Below are 16,999 nucleotides of genomic sequence, written 5' to 3' on the forward strand. Positions count from 1 at the left end.
AGGAAGAGAGCAGATGAAAATTACCAAAATTCACCTATTTACTCCCTTTGTTTTCCCCTGTTCCTTCTTTTTCTATTTTTTTTTCTTTACTTTTTTTTTAAATGAAGAAAATTATTCTTTTCAGTACAGTATTCTTATGGCTTATAATCCTGTAAAATCTCATACTACTACTTTGTTACAGAACTCACAAAAACTAAGTACCCCAAACTAGAACCATTAAAACAACCCCTAAAATATTTCTTTTTGCCAATGAATCTAATTAAAATGGAAAAAAATTTCTCTGCCTACCCATTTAAAGATATATCATTTATGATACTATCAAGGGACCACACCTGCTCATAATACAATTAGAAAGAAACTACACATGAACATTCACAGGGGATAAATCACTGACATACAGTATAATCAAACCTTATTTGGTTTGGTACTTTATTATTGTTGTAAAAGTATTTACTTTTTTTTTTTTTTAATATCCATCAGGTTTGAAGTCTGATCCATTAGGATATAAAGTATTTCTGTTCACAAATAAGCTTTCTGATATATCCTACTAGTTTTGCACTTCAACTTCTACCAATTTCCCAGTTTATTGGTGTGAATACAGAAGCAAAAAAGCCAAAATTTTATCAGTATTCTGAACTTAAAGAGAAAAAACAAAACCAAAAACAAACAAAAAAATCAAACATCAACCTGACTACCGAAAAACCTAGATTCCCAGCCTACCCACCTAAGTCAGAAAGTTTCAGCCACTTGCATTGAATAAGCTAATCTTTAATTTGACCTGTATCCATCTGAGAACGTCTGAGATTGAACTAATATTTCTAAAGATATACATGGTTCAAGAGTCCAGAAATAGTTCTCAAGTTGGGTAACGGCAAAAAATTCTGGCACACTCTTACTCGCCTTAAGCAAATCATATTTGATACCTGCTCATAACAATATAACCCACCTGCCATGATGTCATCCAGCGTGTCATTGAGGGTCTGAGCAGGGCTGGCTACCATTAACCCTTGTTGTGTTTCTGTCAGAATTCCTTGCCCCAGCCCTGCCAACTGTGCTTGGCCCAGTACTGGCTGTCCAACTATCACTCCTTGCAGTTCTGTAAGATTTGCGATGGACCCTGGAGGCAAGGGACCTGCCGCCAGAGGCAAAGCTTGAGGCATGGCCAGAGGCTGGACTGGTGCAAAACCCATCTGAGCAGCAGTTTGCTGGGGTTCATCTTTAAGCAAAACGGGATCCACTTGCTGTAACCGTGCATAGTCTCCCTCGGAAAGCTGTTCTCCAACCCCAACAGGAGTTAGCAGTCCCAGATGTTGGCAAGACTGTTGCTGCTGCTGCTGAAGTTGAATTCTTTGAGCTTTAACCTCTAGATACTGCTTTTTTAGCTGCTGCTGAGTTTTCAGTTGTAATTCTCGTTCTACTTTCTGTAGTTCCTCCAAAATCTTTTGTTTCTTCTGAATTTGTTCCTCCCTTGTTTTGTTCAGCTCCTCGATCTTCTCCTTGGTAAGTTGGTCAGCATGAGCCAGTTCCAAGGACTGCAGCTGTGCATTCTTTTCTATGGCTTCTTTTATCCTCTGTTCCAGTTCTGTTAACTTTCCCTGAGCCTCTTCTACAATGCTCTCTGGAGACTGATTGGTGATGTAACCCTGTACATCCTGGCTGTTTGCTGGCAAATGGCTGCTGGACTTTTGTTTAGAAGCAGCTGTGTGAAAAAGAAACCCCCTCAGAAGTGCACATGAATGGCATCCTCATTACAGAGTTACTGTTGGGAGGTTTAGTGCCAACAGTTATGCACCAAGTTAATATATCCATAGAAGGTGAAAATGCACTGTTAAGGAGTTAAAAACAAATCCACCTTCTTTATCATAAATATAAAATGTATGTATTTTATGTGCATAGAGTAATCTTTGGGAAATTAATTTCAGAATTTTAAAAATATCACATGGTTACAATTAGACAATAGAGGGATGCAGGTTTGTGATATCTAAGTGGTACAATTAAAGTAAAATCTAAGGCTATGTGTAGATAGATACCTCATCTGGTCATAAAGATGTAAAAACTTATCATAAGAACAGAAAAATAATGCTAAATTATTAAGATGTAGGGAAAACTTAAACCTCTAAGTCAAGGTTTTTCTACATTTAATAGTCTGTGCCTTTTAAACACACACACATACACACAAAGAGTACTCAAACCACTGAGAAGTACCAGGAAATTAAAATCCAACTAAAATATATGTCTTTGTTGGGGCCTACCATCTTCAAGACTGATAAAGGTAAGATAGAAATTCACATATTCACAAAGCTACCTGGCCAGTAGAGAAATGGGATTCAGTTTCCCTGGAAGAAAAGATGCTGAACTATGACATCCACTGTATCTTCTGACAGCCAGGTGAATAAACATATCTGGCTATCGGTATAGCAATCATTTGCTTGCTATACCAACTGAAAAAGGTGCCAAGGCTCTAGATTGGTAGTGGTGATTGAAAAGAACTGGTGGAAATACTTAGTATTCTTGTTGGTAAAATAATATAGGTAGCCAAAAACCAAAAAATTAAAACCACATTGGTTCCTCAGGTAAAACTTTCTAAAAGGAAAAACTGATTAAAACTGGTAGCTGTAATCTTTTGGGACATAACTTATGAACATGCATGCTGTAACTTCCACAAACCAAATATGGACCTCAGAGTTCTAGAGCAACAAACAACCATATCTGAAGTAACTTTGAATTCTTGGTTGAGAAAAGGTATTCCAGATATAAAATCTATATTAAAACCAGCTATTCTAAAATAAAATTTAATTTTGATCTAGCTTATTAATATTATGCCTCATATCACTACAGAAATTTTAGTAATTTACAAAAATGTCACCCAATTATACGCAGCCTAACATTTTAACATGAATAGAAATGACTAGTTATTAGAGGAAATCATGGATAATCAGAATTGCATCAAAGATGAGCATCTGAATTTCTACTGCTAATACTTCTGATTCCAGCACAAATTAGTGTTCTTAACTATGTTCTCTCCCAATAACATGCTTTTTTCATTGTTAAAAAAAAAATCTTCAATTATGCCGACCTAGTAAAATTCATTTTTTGTGGAATAATAATTTTAAATGGCCAGTTTTTGGTTTTTTTTTGCAATCTTATCATTTTTACTTGGACAACTTGTTAAGTCTTTAGAAGTATAACTGACCTTTATTCCTGATGGGAAGAGTAGTGGCAACATTGGCAGGTGGTTTGTCAGGCTCCTGAGGTGGGACAACCATGGGCAGTGCTTGAACTGGTACACGAGGAGCCTAAGACAAATGAAACTGATTATATATCTGCTTTTCCTCACCTTCCATTACATAATTTGCTTTAAATGAAGAATAAGTTACAAAGATCCATTCGAAATATTTTTTCATATGACAATCTCAGGCGACATATTTACTTAAAATGTGTTGGTATCAAATTATTTTCCATGACTTTTTTTTTTCCGGCCATGCTGCACAGCTTGCGGGATGGGATCTTAGTTCCCCGACCAAGGACTGAACCCGGGACCCAGCAGTGAAAGCGCTGAGTCCCAACCACTGGACACCAGGGAATTCCCTCCATGACATTTTTTTAATGAACTTTGAAATCAAAAGATTATTCTGGCCACAGTAAGAAAGCAAAGCAAAATCATATCAATCTAGAATCTGAATATTACATCAGAGGTTCATTAACCATATCAAGTATGTTATCTATAAAAAGAACTACATATTATAACAAAAAACAATCTAGTTTAATCTTGAACTATGACCGAAAAAGGAAAAAAGATGATATAACATAAAATGTTTTAGTTTAGAAGCTTACCCTATTTAAATCGTGGGATGGGGGCGTTAACTGAGTGACATCTGGTGGAGGGGCTGAAAGCAAGTTATTAGGATAGTCCAAAAGATAGCAAACAACGCTTGTATGACCACCTTTTGCTGCTTCTATCAACATAGTCGAGCCATCCTAAAAGAGTGAATATGGAAGGGGAAAAAAATTTTTTTTAAATTAATTTACAGAAACATTAAGGAAGATATAGCCAACAGGCCCCAGACCCATTAAAGTTTTAGGTTTAGTAAAGAACACTTTTCTCTAAAAACAGAAGAAAATGAACACATTTAGAATGCCAATACAAGTGGAACTTATAGATAATAATTTGTTATGCTCAAGAGTGAAAATTAATTCACAATGCTACCTGAAACATTTGAGTTACATACTTTTAAACGGTGTGTAGGATCTGCCCCATGAGCCAAAAGTAGTTCCACCACTGCCAGATGACCCCCTGCACAAGCCAGGGACAGTACAGTATGGTCATTGTTAGCTGTGGTTCTATTCACATTTGCTCCTAAAACAGACAAGGCATGAAAAATCATGTTAATAGAGTGTTGTTTCTTAAATTATGGTAAACTTCAAAATCGAAGAGTAGAGAGAACAGTATAATGAAGCCCCACATACCCATTACCCAGCTTCAATGATTATAAACATGGCCAATCTCATTTCACATATACCCACATCCATTCTCCTCTCCCATCTTGAATTATTCTAAAACAAATCCCAGACAAACATGATATAATTTCATCCACAAATGTTTCAGTATGAACCATTAAATGATAAAAGTATATATTATTCCTAATATAATCACTGTTTTAAAAAAGTAAAATATAAAATTTTATCTACATTTTAATATCTTCAGTGGGAAAGATGACTAAAAACCAATAAAAAATAAACCACACTGCCCTCTATGGGCCAAATATGGAAGGAATTAACAAAAAATAGTAAGTAATAGTAGTATAATCTTTTTTCATTGGGAAATATCTGAGAATGAAAACAGGTATATTTTCCCCTTAATATGAATTCATCCCTGATTTGGAGCACTGTGCTATGCATGTGGGAAATGGAAATAAAATGCCAGGAAGAAACTGGAATCAAACTCATTAAAATTAAAGAAGAGAGGAGATAATAACTGAAAATAATTTCATTCTTGAGAATACTATGTCTTATTTATAAACATATAACACAAGGAAGTGTTCAAATTGCCTAAAATACTTTGACCAGTAAGTTATTTCTGATTTATTTTCTTTACCTACAAACGATTTCAAACTTTAGGCTACCTTTGTTATTAAGGATTTTGGTATTCAAAGTAGAATAAATGACCATGAATGAAAATGCATTTTTGGCATATTTGTTCCATTTCAATTTCGATTTTTTTTGGGGGGGGGTGCAATATTTATGAACACCTCTCTATATTTTACAAAGAAGGAAACTTAGGCCCAAGGAAATATAAAGAAGAAAAGTGACTTGCCTTCAAATTAATCAGTGGCAGAAACAACATAAAAATCCAGGTTTCGAGATATATTATTACATAAACAGAAAAGACTTCAAGGTATCTAAACCCTCAAAGTTTTTTACACAGAGAAATTTTTCTGTATTGAAATTTTTTTAACAAGGGTGGTATTCGGTATCAGAACTCTTCACAGTTTGGAATGGTTCTATGTGTTGCAGGACGTTTATCAACTACCCACTCACAAAAATCTCAGTAGCATCCCTCCACCATGTGACACCTCCAAAATGTTCTTTACCTGTAAATCTCTTAATACCCAAGGGCAGGGGATAGATACCTGTGGAAAAAAATTACTGCCTTACACAAACCTACCTTTACTAATTAGGAACTGAACGGTACAAACATGACCAGCTCTTGCAGCTTTCATTAAAGGAGTTCTTCCACCTTCAGATTCATGCTCCTGTTTAAAAACCACAGACTTACTTGATATTTAATTTCTAATGAACAATTATTCCCTTTCATGAAAATCAAAAGGAAGAGAACTGAACTAATTTCAGAATCTAAATATATTAAATAACATGCTTTGAAGTAAATCTAGGAATACATTCTTTAATTTAAACAATCTCAAATTAGAAACATGTTCTATGGAAACATAGATAAATTAAGAACTGGGGTTATATTCATGTGATTGTTACACCCTCATCTAAATCCATCTGGGTAATTTTTCCTTCTCTCTACAAAAAGGACTGTGGAACTTGAACAATGAATGGCACTCTAGCACAGCCCTCTCCAAACAATCAACATTATCAACATTATCCTAATCCACTACAAGTGATTTTCTTTTCATAAGTTTGTATCCTACGTGTATGAATTTCTCTAAGTATATCACTCTCTGTCTTTACAGACTTCCCATTATTTCTATTTTACCTTACATAAAAATAACAAGGCTAGTGATATTTAATACCATCAATTATAAGATATTACTAGAGATTTCTGGGTTTCAAAAGGATGGAGAACCAGCTGCATTTTTGCAATTCAGAATATCAGCATAGGAAAAATTTTCAGATCTTACAGTATAAAGGTTTGAGAAAAAACACCTTTTATAAAGCATTTTACATGCCAATATTTTTTACACTTACATCGGATGATTCTTCTCTTAAGTCATACACTAAGTTGTTTTCATTGCAATTAACTAAGCAAGATTACATTGCTGTATGTTTCACAGTCACTGTAGTAAACACTAGAAATTTAGTTCCTAAGCTGAAGAAGCTCAAAACCTAATAAGAAGAATATACGCATGACTAGCTAGAATATAATGTGCGTCATAAGTTCTCCAAGAGTTGTACCAACACAGACAGAGCTGAAGGAGGCCACAATAGTAATCTAATTTAACCCTCTCCTTTCATAAATGAGGAAAGAGAAGTTAAGTAAAGTTTAAGTTAAGAAATCAGTTAATTGAGGAGCCTGTTTCTGCCTGCATGTGAGTTTCTGTCATAAACTATGAACTTCTACAGGAAAACACATTTGCTTATTAATCTCAGCCCCATGAACACACGGGTGCTTATGTTTTAACTAAAACCTACCTTTCTTACTCCCTCACAGGCTAAACTGGAAGAATGACTATTTTCCCCACACACAATTGCTTTTTTCTTCCCTACGTCTCAGGCTGTACTCATACTATTTCCTCCAACTGGAGTATCTCTTTTGTAACAACAGCGCAGTATCTACCTTTCTAAACCCTACCCAGCCCCAAACATAACATCTCAGATGACGTCTTCACCTCTTCTGAGCTTTTTTACTGTCTGTCCTTTCCCTATGACATCTCTTTGTAATCTACCTTAAAGTGACCTCAGTAAGGACTTCCCTGGTGGCGCAGTGGTTAAGAATCCGCCTGCCAATGCAGGGGACACGGGTTCGAGCCCTGGTCCAGGAAGACCCCACATGCCATGGAGCAACTAAGCCCGTGCGCCACAACTACTGAGCCTGAGTGCCACAACTACTGAAGCCCACGCACCTAGAGCCTGTGCTCAGCAACAAGAGAAGCCACTGCAATGAGAAGACTGCGCACCACAATGAAGAGTAACCCCCACTCGCCGCAACTAGAGAAAGCCTGTGCGCAGCAACGAAGACCCAATGCGGCCCAAAATAAATAAATAAATATTTTAAAAAATGACCTCAGTATTTCATCCTTCTCACTAAATAAAAAGTTATTTGAGGGAAAATATTATTTACTGAATACTTATCTTTTTAACTCCTTTACTTAATAATGCTTTGATGGTATAGGTACAATTTATTTCCTAAACTACAGTGAAATGCCTCTAAGCCATATTTGCCTTTTTATGACAGATCAGAAAAGCTTCTAAAAATAGCTAAGTACTTAAGAGAAGATCTGTATTAATTATTATGATTATTTATTAACATATCAAACACAAAATTTTCCCTTTTTTGTAGGGGAAAAGGGGTAGTAGACTGGATAGTCCTGCTAACAAGGAAAATAAGAATGGACACCAAACAGCATAGGAAAAAAATATGACTAAATGAGATAAAGAATGGCAAAAAGGCCAACATAAAATCAGAAGTAAAGAAACACCTTTCGTCTATAATCTCCTTTCAATTAATTTCTTGTCTTAGCTTTAAATATTAAGATTTAGAAAGTGACATAGCTTACCAGATCTGCTCCTGCCTGAAGTAAGACATCAGCTACATCGGTATGACCATTTTCACAGGCATATGTTAGTGCTGTATCCCCTGTTGCTGTTGTTGCATGAACATTAGCTCCTGCAGTAGTGTTAGATACACAGCCTTAATAAAAGAATCATAAGACACAAATGTGGATACTGAAATTTCTTCTAGATAAGCCATATCTCCTCAAATTAGACAAAACAGCCTTATCCATTTCTAGAAATAGAGAATACTGTCAGCATCTTTAAAAGCAAAAAAGAAAAAAAATTAGAAATAGATTACTGCTTAAAATTAAAACTGCAGATATTTCAAACAGCAATAAGGTAAATTATTTATTCAAAATACACTAAAAAATTTATCACATTATTTTTCTATACACATTCAGTGCATCATACATCAAAAAAAAGCTATTTGCATTGCAATATTTTTACTTAAATAAATCATGTAAAAAAACTCCCAAATGCAAAAATGCCTACCTGCAGCTAATAAGTATTTAACTAACTCCAAATGACCCTCTTGAGCAGCTTCCATTAAAGGGGTAGAACACCCTAGTTCTATATCAGCTCCTGCCTTAATTAGAAAGTCTGCCACTTCCAGAAAGCCTCCACAGCAAGCCAAAGTCAAGGCAGTTTCTTGAGTTTCTTCAGTCTGTGCATTGATATTTGCTCCTAAAATAAAGATTCTAATTATTTAAAGAAAGTCATTAACTTATTCCAGAGATAAGCAAAACATTATTATTTCCTAGTAAACTATAGTTCAAAAATGAACATTTATATTAATTTACTAAATGATGAAGTACCTCTCCCCTATTCTAGGAGGCAGTTAAAAATAAAGAAAACTATCAAAACCACATCCACTAGTCCATATTTGACGTACACTGCTGGAATAAGATTTATTCAGCTAGAAGGTACAAGTCATGTGATTTAAGGCCTTAGAAAATAAACCACATCCCCTAGTTATAAAGGTTCAAAATAATGATGATAAAGATGTTGATGAAAATAATAATAGATAATATTCAATATGCTGTTATTTGTCAGGTAATATTTAAAGCATTTTACATATTATTGTTAGCTCCATTTTTACAGCTAAGGAAATTGAGATTAACTAACTTGCCCAAGGTCACAACAACATTATCATCATCACTACAACCACCATCACCACAGTTAACACTTAACAGACACTATATGACAAACAGTGTTCTAAAAGCTTTAAACACATCTATAAATTCTCACAACAACCCTACAGACAACAAAAGTGAGGCACAGAAGGTTAGAAACTTGCCTAAAGTTACAAAATCGGCAAGCAGTGGATTTGTGATTCAAACTAAAAAGTCTGCTCCAAAAACTATGCTTTTAAAATTCTAGTCAATATTACCTCTCAGTAAAAGGTTTTTTAAAAATGTGCCATTCCTCCTAAATTTGTACAAACAAAACCTTTACTACTAAAAGAGATATAAAACCAGGCTACCAATATGGATAGAGATGCGAGATTACTTCTAAAGTTAAGGTATCTTAATACAGTCAAGTAACTGTTTCACTTTCCCCAAAAGAGAAGCCCACAGTGTACTGAGCTCCTTGACAGCTTCTTATACATGCATTGTTGCATTCTCATCAAGTTAGTCCTTATGGCAAGATTTCCCATAGTGTACTTTATGAAACACTAGAAACATCAAATATTTATTAATAGGTATTCTGCCCTAAGAGGCATTCTCTCAATATATTAGCTGCAGAAATGCTGAATCTCATACATGCCCCTACATAACCTACAACCCTATCCCACCCCCACTTCTCTCTATTTTTATTCACACAGCACAAAATGGCTCTGAAAGCTCTTAAATAGTAAAGAAGTCCATTTGATTTTATTTAGTACAGTATGAGAGCTGTTTTCAAAGAAAATATTTCATCTTTAGTTTTTGTGATAGCACCTCATTACAAATCTACTAAAAAAATGAAATAAATTCAATTTTATAAAATCATAATCTTACATTTTACACATTTATGCGTTAGTGTCTTGATTGGTATTGGTTACCTTGGCCTAAAAGTAACGCCACCATTTCTTCATGTCCTTCACGAGCAGCTTCCATCAATGGTGTATAACCTTCATCATTGACCTCTTCCAGGCTAGCTCCTCTTTCAATAAGTAAAGCCGCAAGTTCCACGTGCCCACCACATGCAGCCAAAGTCAATGGTGATTCAAATGAATCAGCAGGCATGTTCACTTGGGCACCACTGTCAAGAAGTAACCTAGCTACTTCAACGTGGCCATCCTGATTACAATGCAATTAAAAAAACTGAATCAGCACCATTAAAAAATCTTTAAAAATACTTCTCAATTGCTATACAATGAAGTTGACTGATCTCAATTCAAATAAGAATAAATCTACATTTAACAGGTGAGTAAGCAAGCATTAATTAAGACATATCTACAGTTTACTCTAGTAGTAAATAGCAATTGAGGATATAAAATATGTAGAAAAATATCTTCAATCAAAAAGCTTATTAACCATCAGAAAAAAAAAACAGTAAGCACATAAGAGATTACTGTGAGATAACATCAACACTGCATAGTATAAGCTTAAATGCTAAAAGTATAAAGTTTAGAAAGGGAAAGTAGGATTTTCATAGAAACTTTAAGGATAAGCAAAGTTTTGGCTAGGTAGAGAAAGAAAAATCCAATACTTTTTACAGGAGTGGGGGAATTGAGCATGATGGAAAAGGGAACACAATATATACATGGTAATTCCTTTGTTGTTTGACAATCAAATTCCAGTGAAAATTAAGAAAAAGAAAAAGAAGTTCTCTCTTAATATCTTCTGTCTTCTTTACCAGTCTCCCTTTCACAGTTTTCCTAAATATTGGCAACCCCAAGGCTCACTTTTCCATTCTTTCTTCCTTTGATACATTTTTTCCTTCTGTATTACCTCACAGACATTTCATCTTCTTTTGAACATGTCATGCCCATTTTTGCCTTGGTACTTGCCATATTACACAACTTTAATGTCTTATCCCTGTGGTTACTTTGCTGTTCCTTTAGCTCAGAATTTTCTCCTTCCATAAGTAGTCAACTCCTACATTTCCTTTAAAGTCCAGTTTAAAACCTCAGTCTCTTAGCAAGTCTCCAAAACGTATGGTCCCTACTAGTATCTTTCATCTACTTATAACACTTACTTATATTGCATGCAAAGTAGGTCTACAGAATATTCCAGTTTAATTTTTTAATCTACATATAGTTTGTTTCTCTAATGGCGGTGGCAAGGATGTTTTAAGTTCCTTACACACATTATGTCATTTAATCCTCACAACAACCCTAGAGAAGGATATTATTTTAACAGATGGGGAACTCAAAACCCTCCCAGAAAATTTGTTTAATCAAAAGAATAATTTACTAAAGCAAACACTGGTATGGCAATAAGAAAAACAAAAAATAACTCGTCTTAAATGGCTACCTAATTTTTTTAAAATTAGTAATTAAAATTTAACATCCTTTCAATAATCATTCTCTGAAGGGAAGTTGAGACAAGAAACTTAAAATTTGGGGTCTGCTTTATCTTTGGTGTGTTTTTCTCATAAATCTGCCTATAATGTTATTCTGATTCATTTCTGTGCCACAAGTCATAGACTGAGATACAAAAGTTTAAGAGTACTATTATTACGTATTCTCAAGTACAAATTAAAAAAAAGTTCTTAAAAAAAGGAATTCAAAGCTGAGAAAAGAGCATGATAGAGGATCTTTGGGAAGGGAAAGTCTCTGGAAAGGGATCTTTGGGAAAGGAGAATGACAGAGGGAGAATTATGTAATGCAGATAATATTCTAATTTCAAATTTTTCATAAATTTTAAATTACGGGTTTGATGAACATGTTTTACTTAGTATTATGTGCATACTCTGTGGATTATGTTCTCATTTTTAATATCCTTGATCAACTTTTAAAAAGTCACTTTTTGTGCCAATTACATAAAACCAGTATAACTATGGGAGACTAAGAAAATGAAGGTAGTGCTACAAAGCTTCAGAAAGCACCTCTGATAGAAGTTAATACTGCACGACTGGCTCTTACAACTCAGATAGCTGAGGTTCTGAACCCAAGGAAACGGCACTCACTATACACTGACTCTGTCTCTACCTAATATATAAATATATTTCATGTATGTATTTCACCAATCTTACCATGCAAGCCTCCATTAAAGCAGTGTGCATTTCATCTGTTTTATGCTCTTGATCTGCGCCTGCTTCCAAAAGAAATCGCACCATCTCTAGATGTCCTAAACCAAAAGTTTATAAGATTACTTAAAAATATTTTATTATTCCCCAAAAATAAAATTAACAATATTTTGAAAAGTTGTATTTAACTTACAGCAATACATTTATTACCATAATACTAAAGTCAGCTACAAGCCACCCTCAACTGCCCAACACAAATTATATAAGTGATCTGTGCTGTTCTACTCCTTACCCTGTTACCCTAGAAACTGCTATTACTAAAATCCTTGCTGTAGGTGAGCAAAGGTGGCCCTAAAATGCAACACCCAGAATATCCCCTCTACAATCTTTTTAGGGCCCAGGCATGCCATAGTTATTTTATTTATACTATAGACTAAATTAGCTTTTGTGAACTAGTAGCCTGGGATGATAATCATCACTGAAGTTATTTCTATGAGGAAATGAGCTTTAAGTTTCCATAACTAACTCACAGACATTTTAGGAACAACCTGCTTGTAAGTTGGAAACCATATATATAAAAATATTCTTGAAACAACACCATTTATATTTATTCATTTATTTAGATATAAACATATACATACACATACATATATATACACACACATATATATACACACACATATATTTATGTAGTTTCAAATAAACCATATGCTTCAGTTCAGATAAAGATTACCTTGTGAGTAGTTACAATGAACATAAATTATATTTTAAAAAGGACTTCAGATACTATGTAAGAAACAGTAGAAAAGTGACTAATTTTTTTCCAACTTCATCTGGAAATGAGCTGCAGTCAATTTTCAGTCAACTGGAAATGGAGGAAGGAGTGGATGGCAGAATCATGAACAGTTAAAATTAACTCTGGTGAATAAGTGTAGCACCTGCCATACCTTGTTTTTGCTAACAAACTATCTCTCCTTCCTCTCTGTCATTCTCCCTTCCCAAAGATCCACATCAATGTTTAAGTCTCAGCCTGAATTCTATCCCTTCCCCATCTCCTCCTTGTCAATCTGTATCCTAAGAGACCTCACCAGAAATAGGGGAAAGTAAGAGTGTCCATGGATCCTTGGAAGTAGTAGAGATGTTCTCCACCAGCTCAGTTCTATATCCAGTTTCTCTAAGGAAAGCCTGCAAGCCCCAACCTCAGCAGGGTGGGGCTACAAGCATAGGAGAGAGGGAAGAGTAGTTATATATAGCCCCATCTCAAAGCTCATTGGCCAGCTGGGTCTCAGTAGTAAAATGGAGCTAGTTCCGGTTTCAAAAGTATTTGATGGAAAGGTAAGACAGAGCCACCCAATCGGCCTGCCCTGGAGAGGCTGCCCCAAGGCTTAATTTCTCCCCTCCCAATGAAGATCAACCTCTGCATAACTACTAAACAGAACTGGAGAAGTAAGAGACCTCAGCTGTGCTTCCTAAGTACCCTTAATCTGAATTATCTGCAACACGAAAAAATCAAAAGTCCTTTAGAGCACATTTTTACATTTAACTTAAATTTTAGTCACTTATGTGTCTAAGGAGTATTTTAGCCATGTTTTTTAAGTGAAGTTATTCCAAAAGACCTCACAAAACCCTGGCCACTCTGAAGTACTGATAGAATGAAACAAAACAACAGGAGGTCCAACACAAGGGTGAAGAAATCAAAGCCCTGGGTGCAAAATTTAAGGAGACATTCACTCACAAGCTAGTGTACGTGAAGATTCAGCCATCGAGAGTGAGTGCCTCCTTTTTTTCTTTTTCTCCTTAACTTTTATACCTTGCCTTGCAAGAGCTTTTTCTTGATGCCTCTGGGTCAAAAATGTATCACTTATTTTATGATACAATCATGACACAGCTGCAGATGGTAGAAAACATTGAAGTGAATGGGCTATGCAGGTATAAAATTTCATGAAATTTTCTTTTTAAAAAGTTTCTTAGTTTAGGGCTTCCCTGGTGGCGCAGTGGTTGAGAATCTGCCTGCTAATGCAGGGGACACGGTTTTGAGCCCTGGACTGGGAGGATCCCACATGCCGCGGAGCAACTGGGCCCGTGAGCCACAACTACTGAGCCTGAGCATCTGGAGCCTGTGCTCTGCAACAAGAGAGGCTGCGATAGTGAGAGGCCCGCGCACCGCGATGAAGAGTGGCCCCCACTTACCATAACTAGAGAAAGCCCTGGCACAGAAACGAAGACCCAACACAGCAAAAATAAATAAAATAAATTAATAAACTCCTACCCGCAACATCTTCTTTAAAAAAAAAAATGTTTCTTAGTTTATAGCAATTTATCTGTCAAAAAGGTTGATTCTGAAAAATGTCTGGCTCTGTGGCTGTGTTTTTAGAATCTAGATTAACTAGCTGAGGACCAAGTATCTTTCCAGACAATTATCTTGCTCCCCCCAAAGAAGATATTTTACTCTATTATCAATATTTTCAGGTTGATTGACATCATTTAGAACACTATGTACCCCCTTTGTACAGCTATATATTGGTAGATATTTTCAATTTCAACCAGCTCTTCCCTCTAACTTTATTAAACGTGTTAATGATACTCTAAAATTGTTCTTTTGAATACAAACTCCCTCCACACCACTTTTTATTTTCCTTTTCATATATCCTCCTTTCTCTTCAATTCTTTTCCTTTCTTCTTGGTATCATGAGAAATAGCTTAAGCACCTTCTTGTTAATAAATCATTCTAGCTTCTATTTATTTCTTTACTGGCCATATCGCACGGCATGTGGGATCTTAGTTCCCCTACCAGGGATCTAACCCACGCCGCCTGCAGTGGAAGCGTGGAGTCTTAACCACTGGACTCCCAGGGAAGCCCCTCATTCTAGCTTTTATTGCATTTACTTTAAATTTACAGGCTAAACGCTTCCGGATTCAATAGGATTCTTTTGTGTAAACCAGGCAAAATACTCTGAGAAGCAAAATCATTAAAAAGTACAGTGCATATTAAAATTAAATAACTGTTTCTAATAAAACAACTGGATCAACAGTTATTTTTCACTGACAATATTTATAATATTGAGTGTATATTTTAAAAGTTTAATATATAAACTTTATATATTAAACTTTTAAACTCTAAAACACTAAACACTTATTTATAACGTACTATATACTATTACCATATTTTATTTTTTATTTTAAGTGACTAACCATTCTATATGAAGTAACTGTCATTTCATGAATTTAAAAACTTTGTTTAAAAAAAAAGTTCTTTACTGTACCTTTGTAACAAGCTAACGTAAGGGCACTCTCTTTAAATTCATTGGAATGCGTATTAATGCCAGCCCCATTTTCTAGCAGCAATCTGGCTACTTCCACATGTCCAGCACTTCCAGCTTCCATAAGAGGAGTATGACCATTTTCATTATGGTCCTCAATACTAGCACCGGATTCCAAGAGCACCTTTACAACATCTACATAACCTCCAGCACAAGCATATGTAAGTGCTGTATTGCCTATTTGAATGAAGAAAAACAAAGACATTAACATAAAATACCAAAATAAAACAGAGGTTTATTTAGTATCAAAGACAAAAATGAAATGAGAGACTATAATCTTAATAAATTTAGCTACTACACTTATATATATAATTCTTTTCTTCATTACATTTTATCTTACTGAAATCAACTCCCTATTCTTTCCATTTAAAAATCAGGGTCAAACACATGTGGAAAATCAGATACACTTATCACAATTGTAGAGTTATAAAAGAACTGAGCAATTCTGAAGCTAACCTCCCACATGAGGAAAAAGTTACACTGATTCTAACTTTAATCAGAGAAATGGTTCCCAAGCTTTATTTTTTCTTTGGATTATAATTATTCATCATATATAGATATACCTCATACCGTTCCTTTTAATCACGTACTGTTTTCACCACAACTTTACACATCAGTTAACTGGTGGCCAAAGTTAAAATAATTTCAAAAACATTCCCTCTTAATGATAAAAATCTCCCATTTTACATGGGAAAAAAAGTTAACTTCTGGGTAAAATAAGAATTCCTAAAACCCCCGCAAACCAGAACATGCAGACCTTTAAAATTATTTAAAATATTTGATAAATTTAAAAATCTTGCATGAAGGAAATGCACAAAATATATTTTCATATATTTTAGAGCTTTTACACAAATCCATTTATGCCCAAATTTGAAAGAAAAAAAAACTTAGATTAACATTGTCTCTTGTGTAACATAATGTTTTCATAATACTTTCTTTTTCTATAGGCCGCAATTTATTAACACTAGACAATGACAGACCTGCCTTCTGTTGCGTATCCTTCTTATTCTCCCTATCTTCCCTTCCATTTTCCCCTGATAAATAGGAAACTTGGGTTTGAGAGGTGGAGACCATCCTCTCCACTTCCAAGAGGATGGTCCTTTTAACTGAGCCAGTGTTTAATATAAAAGAACCAAGGCCAGTTAATAGCACTCATACACAAAACAGGAGAAATTTCATTCAAGATACATTCTATGTACTTTAAGCCTAATGCACAGATATATACAAATGTGCAGCACTGATAATTGTGAAAGCATCACTAATGATCACTTTCATGTGAATTAATTACTATCAGAGGGTATTAATATTTAAAAACTGAAAAAGAAGTATGCATAACCTGTTGAAGACTGTGCATTGACATCAGCTTTATGAGCTAGCAGCAACTTCACAATTTTGACATGTCCTCCATTAGCAGCAGCCATTAAAGGTGTAATGTCACCTTTGATCCCCCTATCTTCCACATTGGCATGCATTGCCAACAAAACCTTATGAAAGAAAAAGTTTAAAGGATATTAGAAAATGATATTTTCATCAAAAGTTTTTGA

The 16,999-nt window shown here is 34.9% G+C and overlaps 1 protein-coding gene across 10 annotated transcripts in view; it reads right to left on the minus strand.

Moving 5' to 3' along the window:
- Positions 1–16,999, minus strand: part of ANKRD17 (ankyrin repeat domain 17) — a 161,341-nt gene that overhangs the window by 62,568 nt on the left and 81,774 nt on the right. For 5 of the 10 annotated variants that reach the window (XM_033857127.2, XM_033857130.2, XM_033857126.2 and 2 more), the window contains exons 5-15: positions 16,792–16,939; positions 15,399–15,632; positions 12,142–12,236; positions 10,004–10,241; positions 8,452–8,643; positions 7,962–8,095; positions 5,666–5,753; positions 4,230–4,357; positions 3,835–3,978; positions 3,194–3,296; positions 947–1,699 (exon numbers count right to left, since the gene is read on the minus strand). In XM_033857127.2, the coding sequence (XP_033713018.1) occupies positions 947–1,699; positions 3,194–3,296; positions 3,835–3,978; positions 4,230–4,357; positions 5,666–5,753; positions 7,962–8,095; positions 8,452–8,643; positions 10,004–10,241; positions 12,142–12,236; positions 15,399–15,632; positions 16,792–16,939 (2,257 nt within the window). The remainder of the gene's footprint in view (positions 1–946; positions 1,700–3,193; positions 3,297–3,834; positions 3,979–4,229; positions 4,358–5,665; positions 5,754–7,961; positions 8,096–8,451; positions 8,644–10,003; positions 10,242–12,141; positions 12,237–15,398; positions 15,633–16,791; positions 16,940–16,999) is intronic. The other 5 variants (XM_033857129.2, XM_033857128.2, XM_033857132.2 and 2 more) reach the window with 3 other exon arrangements.

This window comes from Tursiops truncatus, chromosome 5, assembly GCF_011762595.2.
Source record: "Tursiops truncatus isolate mTurTru1 chromosome 5, mTurTru1.mat.Y, whole genome shotgun sequence".
NCBI lineage: Eukaryota > Metazoa > Chordata > Mammalia > Artiodactyla > Delphinidae > Tursiops > Tursiops truncatus.